Here is a 23,509-nt window from a genome sequence, read left to right as displayed (position 1 = left end):
TAAGAGCGCACAGACTCCACAGCTCCCAGCCCTTCTTCTCCGCACATTCCCTGGCCCTGGGGCCCCAGCCACATTCCCCATCCCAGGGAACACCTAGGAGGAGAAGGCCTCTTGGAAGAAGGCAGGGAGGTCAGGGGCACAGGCAGCAACCTGGGGCAGGCAAGCCAGGGAGTTCACCTCACAAGACCCAGCATCCTGGTCTTCTTGGAAGCAGATGGAGTCAGCAGAATTGATGGAGGGGTCCTCGTCAAAGAAGTTGTAGGGTCGCAGAAAGAAGCCCACACTGTTGCCCACTCTCACCGTGTTGGGAATGTCCTCTGCATGTGGGATGTGCAGGAAACCAGCTGTCACCCAGGCCACCAAGTCCTAGCTGGGGAAGAAAGAGGGTCATGAGGCCTGGCGCTGCTAAGAACAACTCTGCCTCCCACAGAATTCACTATGGGAACTCACCATCACTCAAGAGGGTTTTAAGTTTTAGACACATTTCACAGTAGCCCAGAAGTCACAGCATAAAGGATAAACTTCACGTTAGGAGTAACACCAGCCTCCACTATCCCAGCCCACAACTGCCATCTCTGACATTTTCCATCACATCGCCATCAGCCTACCCATCCCAAGAGAAATGATGACACCCACAGGCTACTTCAACACCTCTCCTGACTCTGTGAGAGTTCCCAGACTGTAACTGAGAGGAGGTGAATGGAGGAGGGAAGATCATGTTGTGGGTGACAGAAAAGGCTGACATTTAGAAATTATTCCTTTGTATCATCTCACGCCAATCAGAATGGCTGCTATCCAAAAGTCTACTAACAATAAATACTGGAGAGGGTGTGGAGAAAAAGGAATCTTCTTACACTGTTGATGGGAATGCAAACTAGTACAGCCACTATGGATAACAGTGTGGAGATTCCTTAAAAAACTGGAAATAGAACTGCCATATGACCCAGCAATCCCACTGCTGGGCATACACACAGAAGAAACCAGAATTGAAAGAGACACGTGTACCCCAATGTTCATCACAGCACTGTTTAAATAGCCAGGACACGGAAGCAACCTAGATGTCCATCAGCAGACGAATGGATAAGAAAGCTGTGGTACATATACACAATGGAATATTACTCAGCTATTAAAAATAATACATTTGAATCAGTTCTAATGAGGTGGATGAAACTGGAACCTATTATACAGAGTGAAGTAAGCCAGAAAGTAAAACACCAATATAGTGCACAAATATATATGGAATTTAGAAAGATGGTAATGATAACCCTATATGCGAGACAGCAAAAGAGACACAGATGTATAGAACACAGAGTCTTTTGGACTCTGTGGGAGAAGGTGAAGGTGGGATGATTTGAGAGAATAGCATTGAAACATGTATATTATCGTATGTGAAACAGATCACCAGTCCAGGTTCGCTGCATGAGACAGGGTGCTCAGGGCTGGTGCACTGGTATGACCCAGAGGGATGGGATGGGGAGGGAGCCGGTAGGGGGATTCCGGATGGGAAACACCGTACACCCATGGCTGATCCATGTCAATGTATGGCAAAACCACTACGATATTGTAAAGTAATTAGCCTCCAATTGAAATAAATTAAAAAATACTAAAATAAAATATAAAAATAAATTTTTAAAAAAATAAATAAAAAGAAATTAATCCTTGAGTGGTGAAGACAGAAGCAGAGAAGTTTTAGGTATAAGAGATGCAGTCTTCCCTGGTCATTCCAGCCCTTCTGACCCTGGGGCCCTTAAAGGACTCAGTCCACAGAGCTGAGACTGAGAGAGCTGCTGCCTCTCTAGGAAAGGCTGAAGCCTCAGCCAGGGTCTGCAGATGAACTCCCAGCTTAGGAAGCTTCCCTCCACAGGTAGAGGATAGAAGCAGGAGTCAGCTCAGCCCTCCAGGTGATCACGGGTTTTCAGGCCCCACCCAAGAGAAGGTGGGGCTGATCTCTGTGTCCCCCACCCCTCTCTCATCTCCCACAGTCAGCTGACCTTTCCAGCAATGGTCTCATTGTTGACGAAGTCAGCAAAGACCACCGTAGGAGTCCAGGGGTCATTCTGATTGAAGATGCTGGAGCTGCGGGGCTCTGTCTCCTTCCTCTGGGTCACGGCCAGCTGGTACCTAGAGATGCTCTGGTCAGGGGTCCATGGTCACTGTCCCTGTCCTGCAGCCTGATCATCATGGAAGGGAGCCGAGCCCATGGACCTCAGGTTTCCCCTCCCGGAGGAGAAGGGAGGAGCGACAGCTGGTCAGGCAGCTGCCCTGCCCCCTCTGGAGTCTGCCTGCTCCTGACTTCAGATTAGGAGCCAAAGACAAGGCCAGACTGAGTGTGTCCCTTGCTTCCCACCTCTCACCCAAAGATGTCCCCAATCTTTCAGGCCCCTCTACTGCAATCCGTGCCTCCCCTGGGGTGTCTTACCTCCCACATCCAGATCCACCTTGTAGTGGGCAGTGTGGGTATGGACAGTGCCCAGTGTGTTCTCCCGAACCTGGTATCCATATCTTCGGGCAGCACCAAAGTGGAACACTGAATTGATGAAGCCCGTGGCATAGAATTTGACTTGAATGGCCCCATTGGAGTGAAAAATCACATCCCACACATAGTCATAGTTGAACAAGGTTGAAACAGATCTGAAGACCAGCACTGTCTCCACAAGACCCCCAAACAGTGAGAAAACGCATCTGAGTGGTGTCACCTCAGGGGCAGGCCCTTGTTCTGCTCAAAAGCAAAAGGGCATTGTAGAGGGTCCTGGGGCCTTGGAACTCCAGAAGGAAGTGCCAGTCCACATAGGTGGCCAGATAGGGGCAGTCGACGTCGCAGGTCAGGGGCATGACGAACTTGCCCATACAAAAGCCTCGATCCATGTAGGGGTTCACCATTGCAAGTAGGGTATTCCTACCATAGACAACCAGGACCTCTTGCAGGCTGATCTCATAAGCCAGCCGTTCTCCCTGGAATCGAACGTCAAAGATCCTAGGACCACTGAAAGCTCCGAGGCCAAAGGAGAAAGTCCACAATGAGGAGGTCACTTGACTGCCCTGGACATTGAAGCGGGCGCCCTGAGGATGGAACTGCAGAGGGGGAGCTGGACCCGGGGGCACCTGGGACTTCAGGGACCAGGACCCACCTGTGCCATTGTCTGGGATCACCACCACATTCACCTGGCCAGCCTCAAACTGCTCCTCCAGCTGGGCCAGACTCTCATAGTAGCGGCCCTGAAAGAACACCTTCTGGACAGTCCACTGGGCAGGGTCCAGAGCCTTGTGATCTACCAGCAGCTCCAACCCCACAGGGTGCAGGTAGACCCCAAATCCTGAAATGTAGTAGAGGCCAAACCACATGGCCCTGTTCCCTGACTGGACGCCACGGGAAGCTGTCGTCAACATTACCAGTTTCCTTCCTCCTTGTCTGTAGGAGCAGCAGTGGCGGAGGACACCAGCAGCCTTGGGCAGCTCTCTGTCGAAGATCATCTGGTCTATGTCCTGGGACTCTCGGAAAATCAGGGGGCATCGGTAATAGGGCAGGGGACCCCCATGACGCTCCACGGTCACATCCCGCATGTAGGAGGGCTGGGGCAGCGGCCCCACCAACAGCTCAGTCACATTGGGCTGGGGTTGTTTGCCAAAGAAGACAATGGCCAGTGCCTCCTGGGCAGGTGGGGGGCTCCCCCTGTCCAGGTGGGCCAGGGCTGCAGCCTTGGGGGGCAGTTGCAGTTCTACTGAGAAGACGCAGTTGTCTGAGGGTCGGGCCTGGGCTGCATCCACCAGGTCTGGCCCCAGCTGCTGGGTCAGGAAGCTCATCACAGCCATCAGCTCTTCCCGGCTCAGGTCTGCAAACAGCTGGCTGTGGTCAGGGTGTGTCCAGGGCTGGACACTGAGGGATCCAGAGAGGCAGGGAGGAGACAGGCTGGGATGACATTGCTTCCCAACGCCCACCTCACTCCCAGAACCACCTTCCTCCCTGCCCATCACCAGAGGAGTCCACAAGGACAGAATAATAAAAATGAACATCGCTTAAGCTCTGACTGTCTTCAGGCTCTTGATTTGGAGTGCAGCAGGCATGATGCACAGACCGACAGAACCGGGTGCACAGTGCCTCCTTCAGTGTCTGTAGGTTCCTGTCTTTGAGTTGTGCTTTGGGTCAACGCACTATTGTACACTAAAGACAAGCAGCTGAGGAAGGAGTGTTGGCAGTGGTTGGAGGTTGAAGCGAGGCAGGTCAGGCCAGGTCAGAAGATGCAGCTGAGGTTATAAACTGAATTTTAAGTGGCCCATGGCAGCCTCTGTCCTCCTGTTTCAAATCAAACACTCAGCTTCACTGTTGGGGAACAACAGTGGGATGGGTATGGGAGACACAGCTGGAGGGAGGAAGTGGTAGAAGTGAGGGTCCTGGGGCTCTTTTTCCACTCTCTCGATGGAACCTTGCTCCCTGCTACATGGCTGCAAGCCAAACTCCTGTGTTCAGCCATCCAGCCAGATTCCGCCTTCCTTCCTCTAGTCCATGAAGCCCTCTGATGAGGGCTCCCATGCAGCAGCCAGAACCCTTCTGACTTGTATAGGAGCCTGGAGAGTCATGCTGAGAACACCGATCACCTGTGGGGAGCTGGGGGGTCTAAAGAGCTGAGCCCGGTCAACATCTTGGAGGTCCTGAACTCCCTCAGTCACTAGAGGAGAGCCTGAGGGGAGTGAATCCATTCAGAAGCTGGAGTGGGTGGGAACTTGCAGCTTACAGAGGCCTCCCCTGCCGCCGCCCCCCGAGCAGAACTGATGGACCACATCAGACGTCAGGGGCATAACACCCTGGCTCTGAATTTAACCTCGCTGTCCACAGCCTTCATCCCCAGGAAACCCTTTTCCAGAATGCTGCAGAAGCAGAGAGCAAAGCCATCTCCATTGTCAGGCAGGTGATGTGACATAGACACCATCTTCTGTTCAGCCAGGTCCTGAGGGAACCAGGAGAGACTGAGGATCCAGAGATGGGACATGCTTCCCTGGTGAACTGGGGGAAGACCTTTCCAGCCTGGACTTGTCCAAGACCACTTTCCCAGAAGGCACCTGAGATGGCCTTGCAGACAGAGTATGTTTGCTGGAGGAGAATGGACAGTACATCCCAGCCAAAAGGATCAGAAGGTGCAAAGGTACCTTGAAGCACCTGGCATGGGCAGGAAATGGCCGAGGTCAGTGCATTGGGTGTGAGGTGGAGACAGGAGTCGGTGGGACAGCAGAAGAGGTCAGGTCAGGAAGGCTTGTGCAGTGTGTGGGTCTTAAGCAAAGTAGGCCTTGCAGAAAGACAGGAATCTGGGCACTGTGAAATCAGGGAAATCAACCTCAGAAAGGTCATCTCCAGATACCAGCTGCTTCTGCAACCAGCTCTATTTTGATATGCAAATTCCACATGCTGTTCATTTTGTGACCAACCTGGATCCTCGGACTCTTACATCAATTGTATTAATAAGAGGCCGGTGAAGTAAATCAAATGAGTTAAGTGGTACTCAAGCTGCAGCAGGAAGGAGCAAGAACAAAACAGGTTCCCTTGCTTGCCCTCTGTGGCCTGGTTCCTTCAGTGGAGTAAGAGTTGGGGCAGATCCGTGGAGCGGACTGAGGGCTGGCTTAGGTGGTCTGCCCACCCCTTTGGTGGTGCTGTGTGCAGGGGTCATGCCCAACACCTGCTCTTCTCTTTTCACCTCAGAAGCAGCAATACGTTTCTGTGTTTTTTGTAACTGCGGGGACTGCCCAGTGCTTGCAGATATTTTCAGTTTGTTACAGGTTGTTTGTACTCTGTTGCTCAAGGAGATATTTGTCCAGGTGCCAAGTGCAAGCACTCCAGTATAGGAACTCAGGCCCTAGCCTGTCTCAGTTTGAAATGGTTCATGTGGACTTCGTAATAAAGAGGGGACAGAATCTAAGGTCAAACCCAGCCCTGGCCCCACCGCAAGCCTTTCCAGCCCAGGAACTTCATTCTGGATCCTTTGATAAGTGGTGGTGTTTCCTCCCAGCTTAGAACACATTGTCAAGAGGAACACTTTTTGTCCCGACCAGTGTTACCAATCACAGATCAAGAATGTCCACTCTGGTGGGGAATCCCCAGGTCTCCTCAGTTCAGTTCAGTTCAGTTACTCAGTCATGTCCAACTCTTTGCAACCCCATGAATTGCAGCACACCAGGCCTCCCTGTCCATCACCAGCTCCTGGAGTTCACTCAAACTCAGGTCCATCGAGTCGGTGATGCCATCCAGCCATCTCATCTGCTGTCATCCCCTTCTCCTCCTGCCCCAAAACCCTCCCAGCATCAGAGTCTTTTCCAATGAATTAACTCTTTGCATGAGGTGGCCAAAGTATTGGAGTTTCAGCTTTAGCATCAGTCCTTCCAATGAACACCCAGGACTGATCTCCTTTAGGATGGAGTGGTTGGATCTCCTTGCAGTCTAAGGGACTCGCAAGAGTCTTCTCTAACACCACAGTTCAAAAGCATCAATTCGTTGAGGTTCAGCTTTCTTCAGAGTCCAACTCTCACATCCATACATGACCACAGGAAAAACCATAGCCTTGACTAGACGGACCTTTGTTGGCAAAGTAATGTCTCTGCTTTTGAATATGCTATCTTGGTTGGTCATGACTTTCTTTCCAAGAGGAGAGGGAGTAATGATCAGGGAGAGGGAGGGAGAGCTTTGGCCGGACCTTGAGGAGGAACGGATGTAGCAGAAGGTGCCCCTCTGCCCACCTTCTCTAGAAGCGTCTTGCTGTCACATGGCTCCCTCTGAACTCGTGTCATCCTAGGCTCACCACCACCATATCACACACCGTAAACAACTGTTGAAAGGTGTTCCTGTTGGACAGTTACTCAGGGGAAAGCAGCTACACATCCTGCTTCCTCCAGCAAGTCTTATTGCCCTTTGGACAAACTTGCCCACAGCCTGTGTAAATGTGCTGAAGGTGACTGGATTCCAGGGAGCCAGGTGCCATCCCCAGTCCCCAGGCTGGGCCCCAGAACGTGCTGCCTGAGCCTGCCTGCTGTCCCGGAGTCCCCATGAGGCCCGTGGATCCGCCCCGGATGCCCAGGTCACTGTACTCTGATCTGCACCCCAGGGGTACAGCTCTGGCTTCAGTGCTGAGAGAGCACCAAGTGTGTGAAAGACAGAAGCGAGGACAGCGACAGGAGGCAAAGGGTCAGATGAGGCCAGTGGCCTCCAGGACAGAGAAGTGAGGAATCTGAGCAATGTGGCCGGGGGTGTCGACAGGACGTGGTGTCTGACTGGGTGGGTGCGTGAGAAAGGATCCAGACTCTTTGGTGGCACAAGGACACCAGGTTTCCATTGGGTGACTTGGGAGGGTGAGGGGCTTTCTCCGGAAGAAGGACCTACAAGAAGAGCCGCAAGTTGAAGGAGGATTCCAACAAGTTTGAGGTGAGGTTCCTGTGGGAGCCCCAGCATACATGCCCAGAAAAAGGGGCATTGGGTCTAAAGGTTTCAAAGGCCGGAGAACAGCCTCTAGGCTAGAAACAGAGATTTGCGTCAGTCCATGGGGTTGCTAAGAGTCGGACACGACTGAGCGACTTCACTTTCACTTTTCACTTTCATGCATTGGAGAAGGAAATGGCAACCCACTCCAGTGTTCTTGCCTGGAGAATCCCAGGGACGGGGGAGCCTGGTGGGCTGCCGTCTATGGGGTCACACAGAATGGGACACGACTGAAGCGACTTAGCATCAGCAACAGCAGTACCAGCACAAAAGGTAGTCACTGGCTCAGATGATAACGAACCTGCCTGCAATATGGGAGACCTAGGTTTGATCCCTGGGTTGGGAAGATTCCCCAGAGAAAGAAATGACCACCCACTCCAGTATTCTTGCCTGGAGAATTCCATGGACAGAGGAGCCTGGCAGGCTATAGTCTATGGGGTGGCAAAGAATTGACATGACTGAGCCACTAACGCATGAAGATAGGAAGCCTGAGATCACCCAGAGAGGACTCTGCAGAGGGGAGAGAGGAGCAGGGCCACAGTCCAGAAGATGTCCATGTGTGGGGCTGAGCAGGTTGTGGGCACAGCAGAGGCAAAGGGGCTTGCATAGGAGCCTAAGAAGCAGCCAGCATGCCCTCGGAGGGGTCAGATTGGGAGGAGGTCACGACAGGAGAAAGTTTTCAGTGGGGACTAATCAGAGGACCAATGCCACCCAGAAGTCCAGAAAGTGGCAGCTGGAAGGGACTGTGATTCTGCATCAGCATTTGGAAGAGCAGGATAAGGAGGGACTGGGTGGAGAAGGGAAGCTGGAGGCGGGAAAAGTAGAGCTCTCCTTGGAGGAAGGCATCTGAGAAGCACAAGCTGAGGGAAGACCCTGTCCTGGAGAGTCAGGGTCCTGGCAGAGACTTAACGAGAGGTGAGTCAAGAGCCAGTCAAGAGGGAGAGATTTAAAGGGAAGGGAGAGGGTTGGATAAATGAGAGAGAACCTTTTGGGAGCAGCTGGAGGGGTGGGTTTCCCCTTAAAACAAGTAAACAGGCTGTAGAATTAACGAGCCCATTCTCACTGATAGGTGCTGTGCTAAGTCGATTCGAGTCCAACTCTTCACGACCCTATGGACTGTAGTTCGCCAAGCTCCTGTGTCCTTGGGATTCTTCAGGCAAGAATACTGGAAACGGTAGCTGATTCTCACTGGTAAGTCTCATCAGAGAAGTTGTCAGCAGGACCTCATACATGTTTTTTATTTGGTTAAGGGTATCCCCTTTTTCCAAACCCACCAAGCGTTGTTTAAGGTATACAAGGATCTTCTACACAATTATTAATATCTCATCACCACACAAACTACTACTGATTTTTGGCTGGGATTTTACCTTAATCAGTAACTGAACCTGCTAGGTGGTAAGTGCTCCTAAATATAGCAATGCCTGGGACTTCTCAGATGGTCCAGTGGGTAACATTCCCCTGCTCCCAGTGCAGGGACCCTTGGTTGAATCCCTGGTTGGGGAACTAGATCCCACATGCTACAACTAAGACTGAAGATCCTTCATGCCACAGCCAAAGAAAGAAAGAAAGAAAAATATTAGAAAACAACAATAACAACAACAACACTTTAAAAAAAGCTGTAAGCGAGCACCCACACACACTCACAGGCACACTCACCACTTGCAAACACTCACAGCCTAGGTCTAGACATGGGACTCAAGGCAATGACTTGCAACATATTCACCCAGGGTGGGGGAGCAGTGGACACCGCATTTCTTTCTTCCTCTTGCCTCCAGCACTGACTGTTGTGCAAGGGATCAGAAACAGGAGCCAAGAGGAGGTGGAGACAACAGCAAAAGCCCGTCGTGGAGAAGTTCAATGACTCAGATCAGAGAAAGAAGAGGCATCAAGTCAGTATCTGAGCCGCAGAGGCCACAGCACCCATTTTTCTCCTCCGTCTCAGTCCTTAGCCTCTCTTTCCCTCCAGCCCTGTCCTCTGTCACTCTGACTTTCATTTCAGGTCATGTTATAAATTCACCCACCCAGCACTGGCCCTCTCTCCTGACTGAGGGCTTTCTCCCTGTTCTTTGGAACCTAGCTTCTGTCCAGCTCACCTTCATCCACCTTTGTCCCAGAAGTGAACCTGGGCCTGGAGCAGGACAGAAGGGAGCAGAAGCTTCTGTGCTGTGTGTGCCCCCTGGATGTGACTCCCTCAGGTGAGAAGCTGAACAGCATGTGAAATCTGTTTCCTGTCCCTCACTGCCCAGCCCTGCCTGGGCTTCCAGCAGGTGGAAGGCACCCCTCCCCATTGCCTCTCATTCCCCCTCTTTGAAGTGAGGCAGACAAGGAAAATGAGCAAGAGACAGCAAAAGAGATTTCTTGACATTTAACATTTTTTCCTGGAGATATACAGGCAAGAAGAGGCAAAGCGGTCACCAGAGGCCACACCTCTGTGCCATGCAGGAGATCCAGGTTCTATCCCTAGGTCAGGAAGATTCCCTGGAGAAAAAAAAAGGAAACACGCTCCAGTATTCTTACCTGGAAAAGTCCATCCATGGAGGAGCCTGGTAGGCTACAGGCCATGCAGTCATAAAGAATTAGCTATGCTTGAGTGACTAAGAACAGAGGCCATACCCATTTCTCTGGGTCTCAAACACTTGAAAAATTGAGTCCCTGGGCACAATATGCGCCCCCCACCCTACCCCTTCCCAAAAGACAAGTTACTTTAAAGAATGAAGTCAGAACTTATTTAGCCCCATTTATTATTTGAATAATAATAAATGAATAGGTAATACAGTCACATGGTTCAAAATTCAAAATGTACAAAAGATATGTAGTATCAAGTCTCCCTCCCAAGTCCCTACCTCCTGGTTCCTCTTCACAGAGGCAACCAGGGTTACCCGTGTCTTCTGAATATGCATCTATAAGATATGAAAATATGGATTTATATGATCCTCCCCCATAAAACACAAATGGAGGTGCCCGGTCCACAATTCTGTGCATTGCCTTGCTCTTTAGAAGAGTAATTTGTATAAAAAGATATAGTTTTATAGCTGCAGAGTATTGCTTTGTCAAGCCATATTAGAACTTACTTAACAAATCTTCTAGGGAAGCAGAGTTCTATTATGTCCGATCTCTGGACATTAGTGGAGAGACCCCGGATCCTGAAGGGACAGCCTGTGGGGGAGACTCCACCCCCAGAGGCCCTGGCTCATTTGCATGCTCACACGTGATGGGTCAGCCCCTCGCCCCACACCCCCATGGCATGGTGTTACTGGTCTTTCTGCTTCTCACCCTTGGCTCTCACCCAGTCTCCCATGTTGGCTATTGCCAAGTTCAGAGGACACTGGTCACACCACACACCTGGCACAAAATGACCACTCCTCATTACCACTGCACCCACAAACCACCTCCAGTGCTAACTAGAGCTGCTGCTGTCTCCATGAGCATCCTCTGCAAGAGGACGCAAGACAGGCCTATACACATGGGCAGGAAGAACTGTGGGGAAACACCCTGCCCCAGGACTGGGGGAAGGGGCAGCTCCCAGACACAGGGAGACAGACGGGGGCTGTCCTCTCAAGCTAGATGGCCCTTGCATTTTCAGACTTCCACGGGCCTAGAGTCAGAGGAGGAGACCAGAGTTGAAAAGTGAGAGCTGAGGAACATCTCCTCAGGGCTGGGAGGTAAATCCCAGGTTATAAGAATAGGTAAGAACGGGAGGAGGTGAGGCGAGAAGGAAGAGGGAGAAGGAGGACCAGGATGAGAGGAAACATGTGCCAAAGAGCCCCTTCCAGCTGGACTCCTGGATTCACAAGCCTGCCAGGAACCCTGCCCAGGGCCTCTAGGCAACCAGCCCCAGAGAGACCCCGCATCCTCTCCTCCCAGGTGAGGACTGGGGATTCTCTGGAGAGACCTGGCATGGCCTAAAACGATCTGGGGAAAGCAGAAAGCAAAGACCAAAGAAAAGAAAATGAAAACCACCAAACCGAGGAGTCTCCTAGAAAGGTGTAACCATGACTCCAGACTCTCATCTGACCATTCCTCTCCTCTGTGACAGGAACCCAGCTTGTTGGGGTGCACAGAGCTGAGAAGCCCCTGATTCAGGCAGCATAGCTTCAGGATGATCCCAGCGAGGCGGTAAGCAAGGGAGGACGATGGAGGAGAGAGAGGACCCTGGGAGGTGAGGAGGGAGAAGAGGGCACAGGCTCCCCAGTTCCTGGCCCTTCTCCCCACACTCCCAGACCCTGGAGCTCCATTCTCATTCCCCATCCCAGGGAACACCTAGTTCTGGAAGAAGCCCGCGTGGGAGAAGTCAGGGAGATCAGGGGCACAGGCAGGAGCCTTGGGCAGGCAAGCCAGGGAGTTCACCTCACAGGACCCAGCATCCTGGTCCTCCCGGAAGTAGATGGAGTCAGCAGAATTGATGGAGGGGTCCTCGTCAAAGAAGTTGTAGGGTCGCAGGAAGAAGCCCACACCATTCCCCACTGTCACCGTGTTTGGAATGTCCTCTGCATGTGGGATGTGCAGGAAACCAGCTGTCACCCAGGCCACCAAGTCCTAGTGGGGGAAGAAAGAGGGTCATGAAGCCTGGTGCTGCTAAGGACACCTCTGCCTCCCACAGGATTCACTTTGGGAGTCCACCATCACTCTCAGTTCAGTTCAGTCCAGTCATTCAGTTGTGTCCGACTCTTTGTGTCCCCATTAATCGCAGCACACCAGGCCTCCCTGTCCATCACCAACTTCTGAAGTTTACCCAAACTCATGTCCATCAAGTCAGTGATGCCATCCAGCCATCTCATTCTCTGTCGTCCCCTTTTCCTTTTGCCCCCAGTCCCTCCCAGCATCACCATCATTCTAGAGGGCTTTAAATCTTTAAATGTTTTTTTCATAGTAGCCTAGAAGTCAAAGCATAAATAATCAAGTTCATATTAGGAGCAACACCAGCCTCCAATGTCCCAGCCTGCAAGTGCCATTTCTGACATTTCCCATCACATTGCCATCAGCCGACCCATCCCAAGAGAAATGGTGACAACCACAGGCTACTTCAGCACCTCCCCTGACTCTGGGAGAGTTCCCAAACTGTAACCAAAGGAAGGAGAATGGAGGAGAGCAGATCAGGTTTGGGTGACAGAAAAGTTCAGCATTTGGAAATTAATCCTTTAGTGGTGAAGACAGAAGCAGAGAAGTTTTAGGTGTAAGAGAGGTGGTCATTCCAGCCCTTCTGAATCCTGGGGCCCTTAAAGGACTCAGTCCACAAGCAGAGACTGAGAGAGTTGCTGCCTCTCGAGCCAGGGTCTGCAGATGAACCCCAGCTTAGGAAGTTCCCCCCACAAGTAGTGAGCAGATCCACAAAAGCACAGAAGCAGGAGTCAGCTCAGCCCCCCAGGTGATCACGGGTTTTCAGGCCCCCCCACCAAGGGAAGGTGGGGCGGATCTCCGTCCCACAGTCAGCTGACCTTTCCAGCAATTGTCTCGTTGTTGATGAAGTCAGCAAAGTCCACGGTGGGAGTCCAGGGGTCATTCTGGTTGAAGACGCTGGAGCTGCTGGGCTCTGTCTCCTTCCTCTGGGTCACGGCCAGCTGGTACCTAGAGATGTTCTGGTCAGGGGTCCATGGTCACTGTCCCTGTCCTGCTGCCTGATCATCATGGAAGGGAGCCGAGCCCATGGACCTCAGCTTCCCAGCTCATCCACACCCTCACCGTGATGTCACCCTAGAGTGTGCAGCCGTTTTCCTGCACATCCCACATCCCACCTAGTGGGTGGCCAACATTTTTTTTTTTAAGATACAGTACTTGGCTGATCTTTTTCTTTGTCTTTCTTTTCTTTTCGACCTGAGCCCAACATCTTTTCATGTCCTTTTCCTGTTGATCACTTTGGATTTCACAGCATCAGGAAAACAGGAAAGACTTATCTGCCTGGGCCCTAGCCTTCCAGGGGGACCATGTGTCTACTGTAGGCCATTTGATAACCAGGAAATGTTTTGTGCTCTTACCTCACCTTGTGTAGAATGGGAGCTGGGTTCCCAACTGCCCCTCCCAACATGCGCTTCTGATCTCATCCACCCACCTCCAACAGTACGCATCACCCACCTCCCCCAGCTGACTGCTCTCTCCATGGAGCTGTTCTGGGGCAGCGGCCCCCCAGCAAAGCTGACTGTCTGGATGCGATAGCCGCGAGGGTGTCCCCACTTGTTGTTTTGCTTGCTGGCCAGGTACAGGTAGCGAGGGGAGGCCCCTCCCAGAGGGAAGGCAGCCTGCTCCTCGGTCTCCAGCTGCTTCCGGGTCACCTGCAGCCTCTGTGTCTGGTGCTCAGGTCTCCAGGGTACCGTCGCGGGGACAAAAGCCATGTCCTCAGCCCAGACCCAGTTCTCCAGTCCTGGAGGGGTGAGAGGATGAGGAAGGGCTGGTCAGGCAGCTGCCCCACCCCACGGACTCTGCCTGCACCTGGCTTCAGAGTCGGGGCCAAGGAGAAGACCAGACTGAGTGTGTCCCCTGCTTCCCTCCCCTCATCCCAGGATCTCTACATCTTTCAGCCAAAGCTGGTAACCTCTGAAATATTTCTTCGAGAATTTCCCTCCTTCCTTGTTTCACACTTATTAGTGAAGACACCTGTGCTCAGGGCTGGGGACACTCTGACGAATGTAACCTTATCCTTCTGCTCTCACAGAAGTCAAAGGAAAGCCAAGCCCTAATGAGCCTACAGTGTGAGAGGAGCACATTCAATATTCACAGTTAGAGGAACCCAGGTATAGGCAGGAAGAGAGGCAGTTCTGGTCCACGTTGCAGCCTGGCCTTAAGGATGTCACCATCCGAGATGGCATGGCAAGGTATTCAAGGCTGGAGCAAAAGAGGAGCAAAAGCAAAGAAGCCCAATTTTCACCTATTGTGTGTGTTTCCAGGGACACAGAGGGTGAGAGTGTGGCTAAAACAGCATAGGGAAGAATCCGGAAGGCAGGTGGCAGCTGCCCTCTGAGAGGACAGGCCTTGGTGGTCCTTTTGCAGTTGGGAATCCATTAGTGATGGGGAAACTGGGAAATGTGTGAGGGAGCAGGCTGTCCTGGGCTTGTAGGTCCCTCTGAGCACAGGGTGAACCCTGGAGTCGAAGTAGCAAAGAGAGAGGCCTAGCACCAGAGGGGACTGACAGTAAGGCCAGGAGATGGGTTGGAGATATCCAGCAGCAGAACAGAAAGAAAAATCTGGTGATGAAGTCAATGTGGGGAACAACAGTGAAATGCCATGGACTCCTAAATATCCCATTACCTTGGCTCTCTGTGACCACCAACTCCAGAAACTTTTTGGAATATTCCACAGTATCCTCTCTATCCTTCACGTTTAAATGTATTATGCCCAGAGATGAAAACTCAAGGAGAAAGAGGGCCCACTTGCCAAGGAAATGTGCTCCTGGGGATATCCAGAGCTGGCCTACATGTGCCAGGGACTCAGCAGAATGCACCCAGATCTTCCCCAACACCAGCGCTGCAGGCAGACACAGATAAGCTAAAAAAACAAATGTCTGCCTCACTCAAGTGGGACCCGTATAGGTGCCAGGGAGGGAAGAGGGCAAAGAGGACCCTTAGCCTGGATACTGTCTCTTCTCTAAGCTTAGCTGTTTCCCAAGATTTTCTGATGAGGTCATGTGGATGGAGTCTGGCATCTCTGCACCCAGCCAGTGAGCTAAGATCACAGGGAAATTCAACAGTCAATTCTCTCCCATCCAGCTAAGAGAAAGCACGAAACTCCAAAACTGCATACCCACATCTTCCTTTCCTGGAAAACCTCCATCAAACCCAAAGCAAATAGTGACAACTCCTCAACCCCCTGTCCAGAATCAATGCCTCTGCCAGCACGTCTTACCTCCCACATCCAGATCCACTTTGTAGTGGGCACTGTGGGTATGGACGGTGCCCAGTGTGTTCTCCCGAACCTGGTTTCCGTATTTTCGGGCAGCACCAAAGAGGAACGCTGAGCTGATGTAGCCCGTGGCATGGAATTTGACTTCTATGGCCCCGTTGGGGTGGAAGACCAAATCCCACACATAGTCATAGTTGAGCAAGGTCGACACAGATCTGAAGACCAGCACTGTCTCCACAACGCCCCCAAAATAGTGGGAAACAAAATCTGAATGGTGTCGCCTCAGGGGCAGGCCCTGGTTCTGCTCAAACACACAAAAGGCATCGTGTAGTGTCCTGGGGGCTTGGGACTCCAGAAGGAAGTGCCAGTCCACATAGGTGGCCAGATAGGGACAGTCCACCCCTCGGGTCAGGGGCGTGGCGAACTTGCCCATGCCAAAGCAGCCATCCATATAGCGAGTGAGCATTGCTGCTGGGGTATTCCCACCATAAATAGCCACGGCCTCTTGCAGGCTGATCTCATAAGCCAGTCGTTCTCCTTGGAATCGAATGTCAAAGATCCTAGGACCACTGAAAGCTCCAAGGCCAAAGGAGAAAGTCCACAATGAGGAGGTCACTTGACTGCCCTGGACACTGAAGCGGGCGCCCTGAGGATGGAACTGCAGAGGGGGAGCTGGACCCGGGGGCACCTGGGACTTCAGGGACCAGGACCCACCTGTGCCGTTGTTTGGGATCACCACCACATTCACCTGGCCAGCCTCAAACTGCTCCTCCAGCTGGGCCAGACTCTCATAGTAGCGGCCCTGAAAGAACACCTTCTGGATGGTCCACTGGGCAGGGTCCAGAGCCTTGTGGTCTACCAGCAGCTCCAACCCCACAGGGTGCGGATAGTACCCAGCCCCTGAGATGTTGTAGTAGAGGCCAAACCAGGTGGCCCTGTCCCCTGATTGCAAACCGCGGGGGGCTGTGGTCATGGTCACCAGGTTCCCTCCTCCTTGTCTGTAGGAGCAGCAGTGGTGGAGGACACCAGCAGCCTTGGGCAGCTCTCTGTCGAAGATCATCTGGTCTATGTCCAGGTACTCTCGGAGAAGCACGGGGCGTCGGTAGTAGGGCAGGGGGCCCCCATGACGCTCCACGGTCACATCCCGCATGTAGGAGGGCTGGGGCAGTGGCCCCACCAACAGCTCAGTCACATTGGGCTGCAGTTGTTTGCCAAAGAAGACGATGGCCAGTGCCTCCCGGGCAGGTGGGGGGCTCCCCCTGTCCAGGTGGGCCAGGGCTGCCGCCTTGGGGGGCAGCTGCAGCTCTACTGAGAAGATGCAGTTGTCTGAGGGTCGGGCCTGGGCTGCATCCACCAGGTCTCGCCCCAGCTTCTGGGTCAGGAAGCTCATCACAGCCCTCAGCTCTTCTCGGCTCAGGTCTGCAAACAGCTGGCTGTGGTCAGGGTGTGTCCAGGGCTGGACACTGGGGGTTCCGGAGGGGCAGTAGTGAGGTTGGCTGGCTTCACCCCCATCTCCTCCCCTGCCAGCTAGTAAGACACACACCAAGGCAAAGATGGTGATGACAGCCAGAGCGAGGAGCACCAGGGTGGTCTTCTGGTTCATGGTCCCGTGATTACAGAGACAGAGGATTGAAGCAAACTGGAAACTTGCGTTCTCAGGCCAGCAGAAGAGGGTCTCTTCTGGCCCCTGTATTGAGGGTTCCTGGACTCTGGCTGAGGTTTTCAGTATTCCAATGCAAAGGAAACAGAAGGTGGGAAGAGCATGGGAAGGCTGGGGGCGGGGTGGGGCGGCTGGGGCAGCGGGGGCGGGACTAAGGCAGGGCAGCAGCGATTTCCACAGACCTTACATGGCTTTGTCTTCCAGACTCCCAATTCAGATTCTGCTCTCTGGGTCAAGGGAGATCTGGTGTATGGGGAAGGGGTGGTAGAGATTTCAAAATAATGCTGCTAACCAGAATGAGCATAGAAATGCATAGAAATGCCAGAGGGGGGCAGCCCCTTGGCCCCCTCAACCCCTCTTCTTTCCCCAGCCCCCACTTTCCCAGGGCCAGATGTTTCCTTTCCTGCGACTGGAACTATTGTCCTCCTTCCAAGAACCCCCACCCCCACCCCCCCTTCAGTTTCCCAAGCAGCATTTCTTGGCCAGGTCTGTCCCCCTTGCCCCCTCTCCTCCCTGGCTAATTTCCCTGGCCAGAATCCCTAATATTCTCTGGGGGATTCTAGATACTTCAAGAGTCAAACAGAAGAAATTCAAGTAAAAATTTCATAATACTCTTTATTATAAATTACACACACCATGAGGTTTTAAAAAAAAATTCTATTTTTCCATTTCAATGCACATACATAAAGAAATGTCTGGTATAACGTTCACCAAATGTGAATACCAGCTATTTCTGAGTGGTAGGATTTGTGGTTTTTTTTTTGCCTGAATATTTTAATAACGGCATCATTTGTATAAATCCATCATTTTTAAGACAATGAACTAGAAACAGGAGTTTACCAACAGGGTATATGGGGGTTTATGTGGTAGGAGGCTATTTCCCAAGGGTCGAGTGTCAGGAGAGCAGGAAGTGGAAATAGGAAGGAAGGTACAGGTCTTAGCACCACCACCACCCTGCCCTGCCCATGTTCCTCTATACACTCAGGGCTACAAGTCTTGGTAAGAGAAAGGCGGCAGGTCCGGGACACAGGCTGCCAGGCGGGGAATGCAGGCCACGTGATTCACACTACAGAGCCCAGCATCCTGGCCTTTCTCAAAGTAGACACTGCCAGGGGAGAAGATGGAGGGGTCCTCATCAAAGAAGTTATAGGGTCGGAGTAAGAAGCCAACTCTGTTCCCCAGAGTCACTGTGTTGGGGACATCCTCAGCGTGGGGGATGTGCAGGAAGCTGGCTGTAACCCAAGCCACCAGGTCCTGCAGGAAGAGGAGGAGCTGGAGATTTTGGAGACAAGACCCAGAGAACCTCCCCTCAGCCGCAATCCCCAGTCTCTGGCCCCAGGCCCAAATAACAGGCTTCTCATCCATGTTAGCAGCTGTAGTTTGGTCCCAGAGCTAACCTCGCCCTCGGAGGGAAGAGCCATGTTGGTCATCAGGGGACTCGCTGGCCCCTAATCTAACAGCTACCATTCCCTCCATCCTACAGCCGTGACACTAGGCTCAGGGGAGCCCTGGTCCTCTGCCCCTAGGGCTACCAACCTCTCCTAAGAGGGTCTCATTGTTGATGAAGTCAGCAAAGGCCGCAGTGGCTGTCCAGATGTCATTCTGGTAATAGATGCTGCTGCTCTGGGACTCCTCCTCCTTCCTCCGGGTCACCACAAGCTGGTATCTGACCAGGAATGTTGTAGGAAGGGCAGTGTCAGGAAACATCAAGGGCCTGGACAGCCCAGATAGCCTTTGGATCAGGTTCTGTGTGAGACTGATTCCCGTCCCATTATCTGCTTGGATCTGAGAGATCCGGGGGTGAAGGCTCCACTGAGGTTAGTGAGCTGGGGTCCCTTAAGACCTGGGATGGGAAGGGGACCAGCCCTTCCCTACCACCCAGTTCCCCGGGGCCCTCCTCACCTCCCCCAGCTGAGGGCCCTCTCCATGGTGCTGTCCAGCGGCATGTGTATGCCAAGAGGGCTGTGGATCTGGATTCGGTACCCGCGCTGATGACCCCAGGCATTAGTCTGGTTGCTAGCCAAGTAAAGGTAGCGGGGAAGGGGGCTTCCCAAGAAAAAAGCCGTCAGGTCCTCCCTTCCCAGGACCTGCCGAGTCAGCTGTGGGCGCTGCAGTTGGTGCTCCGGACTCCAAGGGGCTGCCACAGGTTTAAACACCACGTCTTCAGCTACCACCCAGTTTTTCAGCCCTGCCAGGGTGAGGGGAGGGAGAGGAGTTCCACACCAGGTGAGACAGGTCCCTTGTCATCTCTGTGATGCCCACTGCACTGGCCTGAAAAAGGGCTGCAGAGCCCAGCAGACAGCACTCTGCGCTGGGAGCCAGATCTGGACTTGAGGGCTAGCTGATCTTCCTTGAACCTGCCCTGTCCAATAGCTACCACCGGTTACAAGCAGCTTTCAATTTAAAACCTCCGTTCCTCAGTCACACTAGCTACCTTCCAAGTGCTCAACAGCTACCTATGGTTGGTGGCTAACAGACTGGACAAGGCAGGCATGTATTTCTATCACTGCAGAAAGTTCTGGGCCCTGGTCTATCCAATAGACCTTGGACCAAATATTTGCTTCTCTGTAGTGAAGCAAATATGGTTCACCTTGTGAATCTCTACACTAGGCATAAAAAAAGTTGCTCTATGGCTGAGCTCCATAAATGGAAAAGCACACACAGGTGGCTAACAACATTCTTCTAACTATGAAAGGGATTTTTGTCTTGGAGAAGCTGGCTGGAAAAACCTGATCCCCTCTTCTGGCGCCCTGCATACTCCTCCTGACTCTGAAACTTTGTTTTTCTTCTCTTCTCAATTTGGCAGGGACCACTTTGTCTTTTTCACAAATAAATACATTTGTATCTTTAAATTGTCTGGGGTGAGCCCTGAAAGGGTATACTCTTTCTGCAGGTTCAGACTGTCAGTTCCTTCCAGTCTGACTTCCATGAAGGTGCTGGCACAAGGGAGCTGTGTGCAGGCGCCTGACACAGCCTCTGGCCCACAGCACGAGCCTGCGAGGCATGCTCTAAGGATCCAGTAAGTGTTACTTGATTTTACGTCCTAAGACAAGGGTCTTTAACATCAAAGTGCTGGAGAGAAAACTTCAGATCAGAAAATAGTCATATACCGAATTTGTCAAAGAATAATCTAGTTAATACTAGCATTTCCATCGTGCTCTTTTCTTAGCTCTCCTCCCCTCCACCTCCACACCACACACACACACAGAGGCACATGTGCCGTCTTTATACTCAAGAGGATATGAAAATGTTTCACAGGAAACATGCCGAGTTACAGTGCATTATACGGGGGCAGCCACTTTCTGACCCATCTCCCTCCACCCTCCTCGATCTCCGTAACTGTAAAATAGACAGGGTCTGGAGGATTCCAAATTTTCTCTCTGGGCAAACAGTCTGATTTGGTTAATTATTTTCTGAACTGGACCAAAAACTGTCAAGAGGAGAAAGTCTCCTTGGTGTTTAGAGCCCTACTTGAGAAATCCCTCTACATTTGCGTCAAGCCTGTTGCAGGCCTGCCATGTCACTGGAGAGCCTATTGTGATGACGCGTGCTGGCAGGAATGGGCTGGGCCTCCCCAGAAGGCGCCTGGGCCCCTATGCTGTCTCCCCAGTCGTCTGAAATCCTGTGGGAGCAGCCCCCAGCCAGCGCCTCCCTCTCTCAGGCCCCAGCACTACCTCCACTCTATAAACGTCTTTAGACGCTGCTTCCTACCTCTGCTCATCCCCTTGCTTTCCCCACCTCCACTCTCAGAATAATGAAGAACTCAGAGCCCCAACTCCAGCTGCATCCAGCCTGACAAGGCCAGTTCCCTACCCACAGACAGGCTAAGGCAGCCAGCTAGCCCAGCACAGCCACTGTTTCATTTTAAAATTGCAGGTCAGAGGGGCCAGGCAATGGAATCCTATCTTCTGCTAAACCCCCAGTAGACCCAGCATCTAGGCTGACTGCAGTCAAAACACTCACATCAGTCCCTGCTGTTGCCACAAGAAACTGTGGTACTGGAATGCCACCCTGTTACCTCTTTGGGCTTGATGTGGGGGGTCTCCCTTCCCTCTGGCCCACCCCAACTCTCCGTCCTCATCCCCCGGGGCACTCACCTGCCACATCCAGGTCCAGCTTGAAGTGGAAGGCATGTGTGTGCACCGCCCCCAGCACTCGCTCCCCAACGCGGTTCCCAAAGAGGAGGCTCTCCTCTCCCCCGCTCAGGAAAGCTGTGTTGATGTAGCCCGTGGCATGGACCCGCCCTTCGAGTGCCCCATTTGGGTGCAATACAAAGTCCCAAATGTAGTCATAGTTGCCTACAGAGGACACAGACCTGACTACGAGGGCCGAGCCAGCCAAACCACCATAGAAATGACTCTGAAGCTGATTGTGGTGCCTTCGGAGGGGGAGTCCCTGGGCCTCCTCAAATACACACACAGCCCCTGGGAGTAGCTGGACTGCCCCTTGACCCACCAATACGTGGGTGTCCACCATGGTAGACTGATAGGGGCAGTCTACTCCCCGCACCAAGCCCCGGCTGTGACGGCCAAGTCCATAGCTGCTATCAAGGTATCTGGTCATCATGGTCTTGGGCGAATCGGCACCATAGATAGACACACACTCCTGGACACTGACTTCATAGGCCACTCGCTCACCCTTGAACCGAACATCAAAAATTCTCATGCCACTGAATGCCCCATGGCCAAAGGTAAATGTCCAGAGGAAAGACTCCACCAGGTGCCCTTGGACGCTGTACCGGGAGCCCTGAGGTGAGAACTCGAGAGGTGGGAGAGGACCTGGGGAGACCCGGGAGCGGAGGGATGAGGCCCCATCTGGCAGGGGTAGAGGAACTCTAACCACGTCCAGCCGGCCAGCCTTAAATTCCCATTCCAACTGACCCAAGTCTGCATAGTAGTGGCCGAGGTAGAAAACCTGCTGGACAGCCCAGTAGCCAGGGTCCAGAGCCCTATGGTCCAGCAGTAGCTCGAGCCCCACGGGGTGAAGAAAAATCCCGACACCTGAGACGTTATGGTAGAGGGCTATCCAGGTAGCACGGTCCCCTGAGCGCAAGCCACGAGGGGTGGCATGCAGAGCCGCCAAAGTGGAGCCATTATAGTTGAAGACAGAAGCCAAGAAGACTGGCGCCTTGGGGAACTCCACCTCTTTCAGATGCATCCACATCTGGGCAGATTCGGTTGCCAGCACGGGGCGTCGGTGATACGGCAGGGGGCCCCCATGACGCTCCACGGTCACATCCCGCATGTAGGAGGGCTGGGGCAGCGGCCCCACCAACAGCTCAGTCACATTGGGCTGCAGTTGTTTGCCAAAGAAGACGATGGCCAGTGCCTCCCGGGCAGGTGGGGGGCTCCCCCTGTCCAGGTGGGCCAGGGCTGCAGCCTTGGGGGGCAGCTGCAGCTCTACTGAGAAGACGCAGTTGTCTGAGGGTCGGGCCTGGGCTGCATCCACCAGGTCTGGCCCCAGCTGCTGGGTCAGGAAGCTCATCACAGCCATCAGCTCTTCTCGGCTCAGGTCTGCAAACAGCTGGCTGTGGTCAGGGTGTGTCCAGGGCTGGGCACGGGGGGATACAGAGGGGCAGCGGGGAGGCAGGCTGGAGCCACCACGGCTGGTCAGCAAGACATAGGTCAGGGCACAGATGGTGATGAGAGACAGTGCCAGGAACACGAGGACTACCTTGGGATTCATGGTGAATGCTGAGAGCTGAAAGGAGAGTCCCACCAGCTGCTCCTTCCAGTTACTGACATCAAATCAGGGTTTATATTCAGGAGGATGGATAGGAATAGCGAAAACTCCACCCTGTGGGTTGGACGGGAAATTTCTGACCTTGATTTATATAATTCTGCTCCAATTTTCTGCTCTGTGGTTTGGCTCAAGGTACGACTTCCACGTGCATCGCCCTGGCCCATCTCTGAACTCCTCCCAACAGCACGGTCAGTACCCACTCCCAAGCGCCATCATTTAGAGCAGATTAGAGGGCATTTGTATACACGCTAAACTCTACCTACTGCCCAGAATGGGTCTGAGGAAGAATGCAAATCCTAGATGCCTGATCAAGTCCTATGAGCTACATGCAACCACTCTGGCCACTTTCCTACCTTCTGGCAGGCACTACCCCCAGTATTTCCAGGATCCACTGCCCAGTTCAGCAGTAAGCACTGTGTTCTGCCAGATGCCTAAGGCCAAGCCCTTGATCTGTAGTCTCAGGCCTCTTCCATCTAGTCGGTTGAGAAATGAGTGGTGAAGACCTGGCCACAGCAATTGTATATCAATCGCAGGTCCCGAAGCGGCGTGACCTCAGGGGACTTACTTATCATGAGACTCAGTGTCCTGATCTATAAAGAAGGGATAAAACTACCCTAGAGATTCATGGAGAATAAATGTGATCATGCAGATAAAGTGCTTCACAGAGCCTGACACTGGGCAGGCATTCAAAAATGGTCAGCTACAGGTACTGATCTCTGAAATAGAATAGAAGAGATGTTCCTCCACCATTCAAGACCTTAAGTCTTTTTTTTTGTAAAGACGATGGATCCCAGATCATTGGATATCAGTACACTACTCTG

The 23,509-nt window shown here is 52.7% G+C and overlaps 2 protein-coding genes and 1 pseudogene across 2 annotated transcripts; all 3 read right to left on the bottom strand.

The window, feature by feature from the left end:
- Positions 1 to 4,094, bottom strand: LOC138447598 (primary amine oxidase, lung isozyme-like; annotated as a pseudogene).
- A 6,086-nt stretch (positions 4,095 to 10,180) lies between these two features.
- AOC3 (amine oxidase copper containing 3) lies at positions 10,181 to 17,329 on the bottom strand. Its single transcript, XM_069603790.1, has 4 exons — positions 15,290 to 17,329; positions 13,526 to 13,811; positions 12,892 to 13,021; positions 10,181 to 11,992 (listed from the first exon to the last, which is right to left on the bottom strand). Exons 1-4 carry the CDS (start codon positions 16,887 to 16,889, stop codon positions 11,717 to 11,719), a joined length of 2,292 nt encoding a protein of 763 aa, XP_069459891.1. The 5' UTR covers positions 16,890 to 17,329; the 3' UTR covers positions 10,181 to 11,716.
- Positions 17,330 to 17,535: 206 nt separating this feature from the next.
- AOC2 (amine oxidase copper containing 2) lies at positions 17,536 to 23,508 on the bottom strand. Its single transcript, XM_069603796.1, has 4 exons — positions 21,044 to 23,508; positions 18,849 to 19,134; positions 18,483 to 18,612; positions 17,536 to 18,200 (listed from the first exon to the last, which is right to left on the bottom strand). The coding sequence occupies exons 1-4, from the start codon at positions 22,629 to 22,631 to the stop codon at positions 17,934 to 17,936; spliced, it is 2,271 nt and encodes a 756-aa protein (XP_069459897.1). The 5' UTR covers positions 22,632 to 23,508; the 3' UTR covers positions 17,536 to 17,933.
- Between the last annotated feature and the right edge of the window lies 1 nt (position 23,509).

Source organism: Ovis canadensis, chromosome 11, assembly GCF_042477335.2.
Source record: "Ovis canadensis isolate MfBH-ARS-UI-01 breed Bighorn chromosome 11, ARS-UI_OviCan_v2, whole genome shotgun sequence".
NCBI lineage: Eukaryota > Metazoa > Chordata > Mammalia > Artiodactyla > Bovidae > Ovis > Ovis canadensis.
The sequence above is the reverse complement of the archived record's forward strand: the minus strand, read 5'-3'. Positions and strand labels throughout refer to the sequence as shown.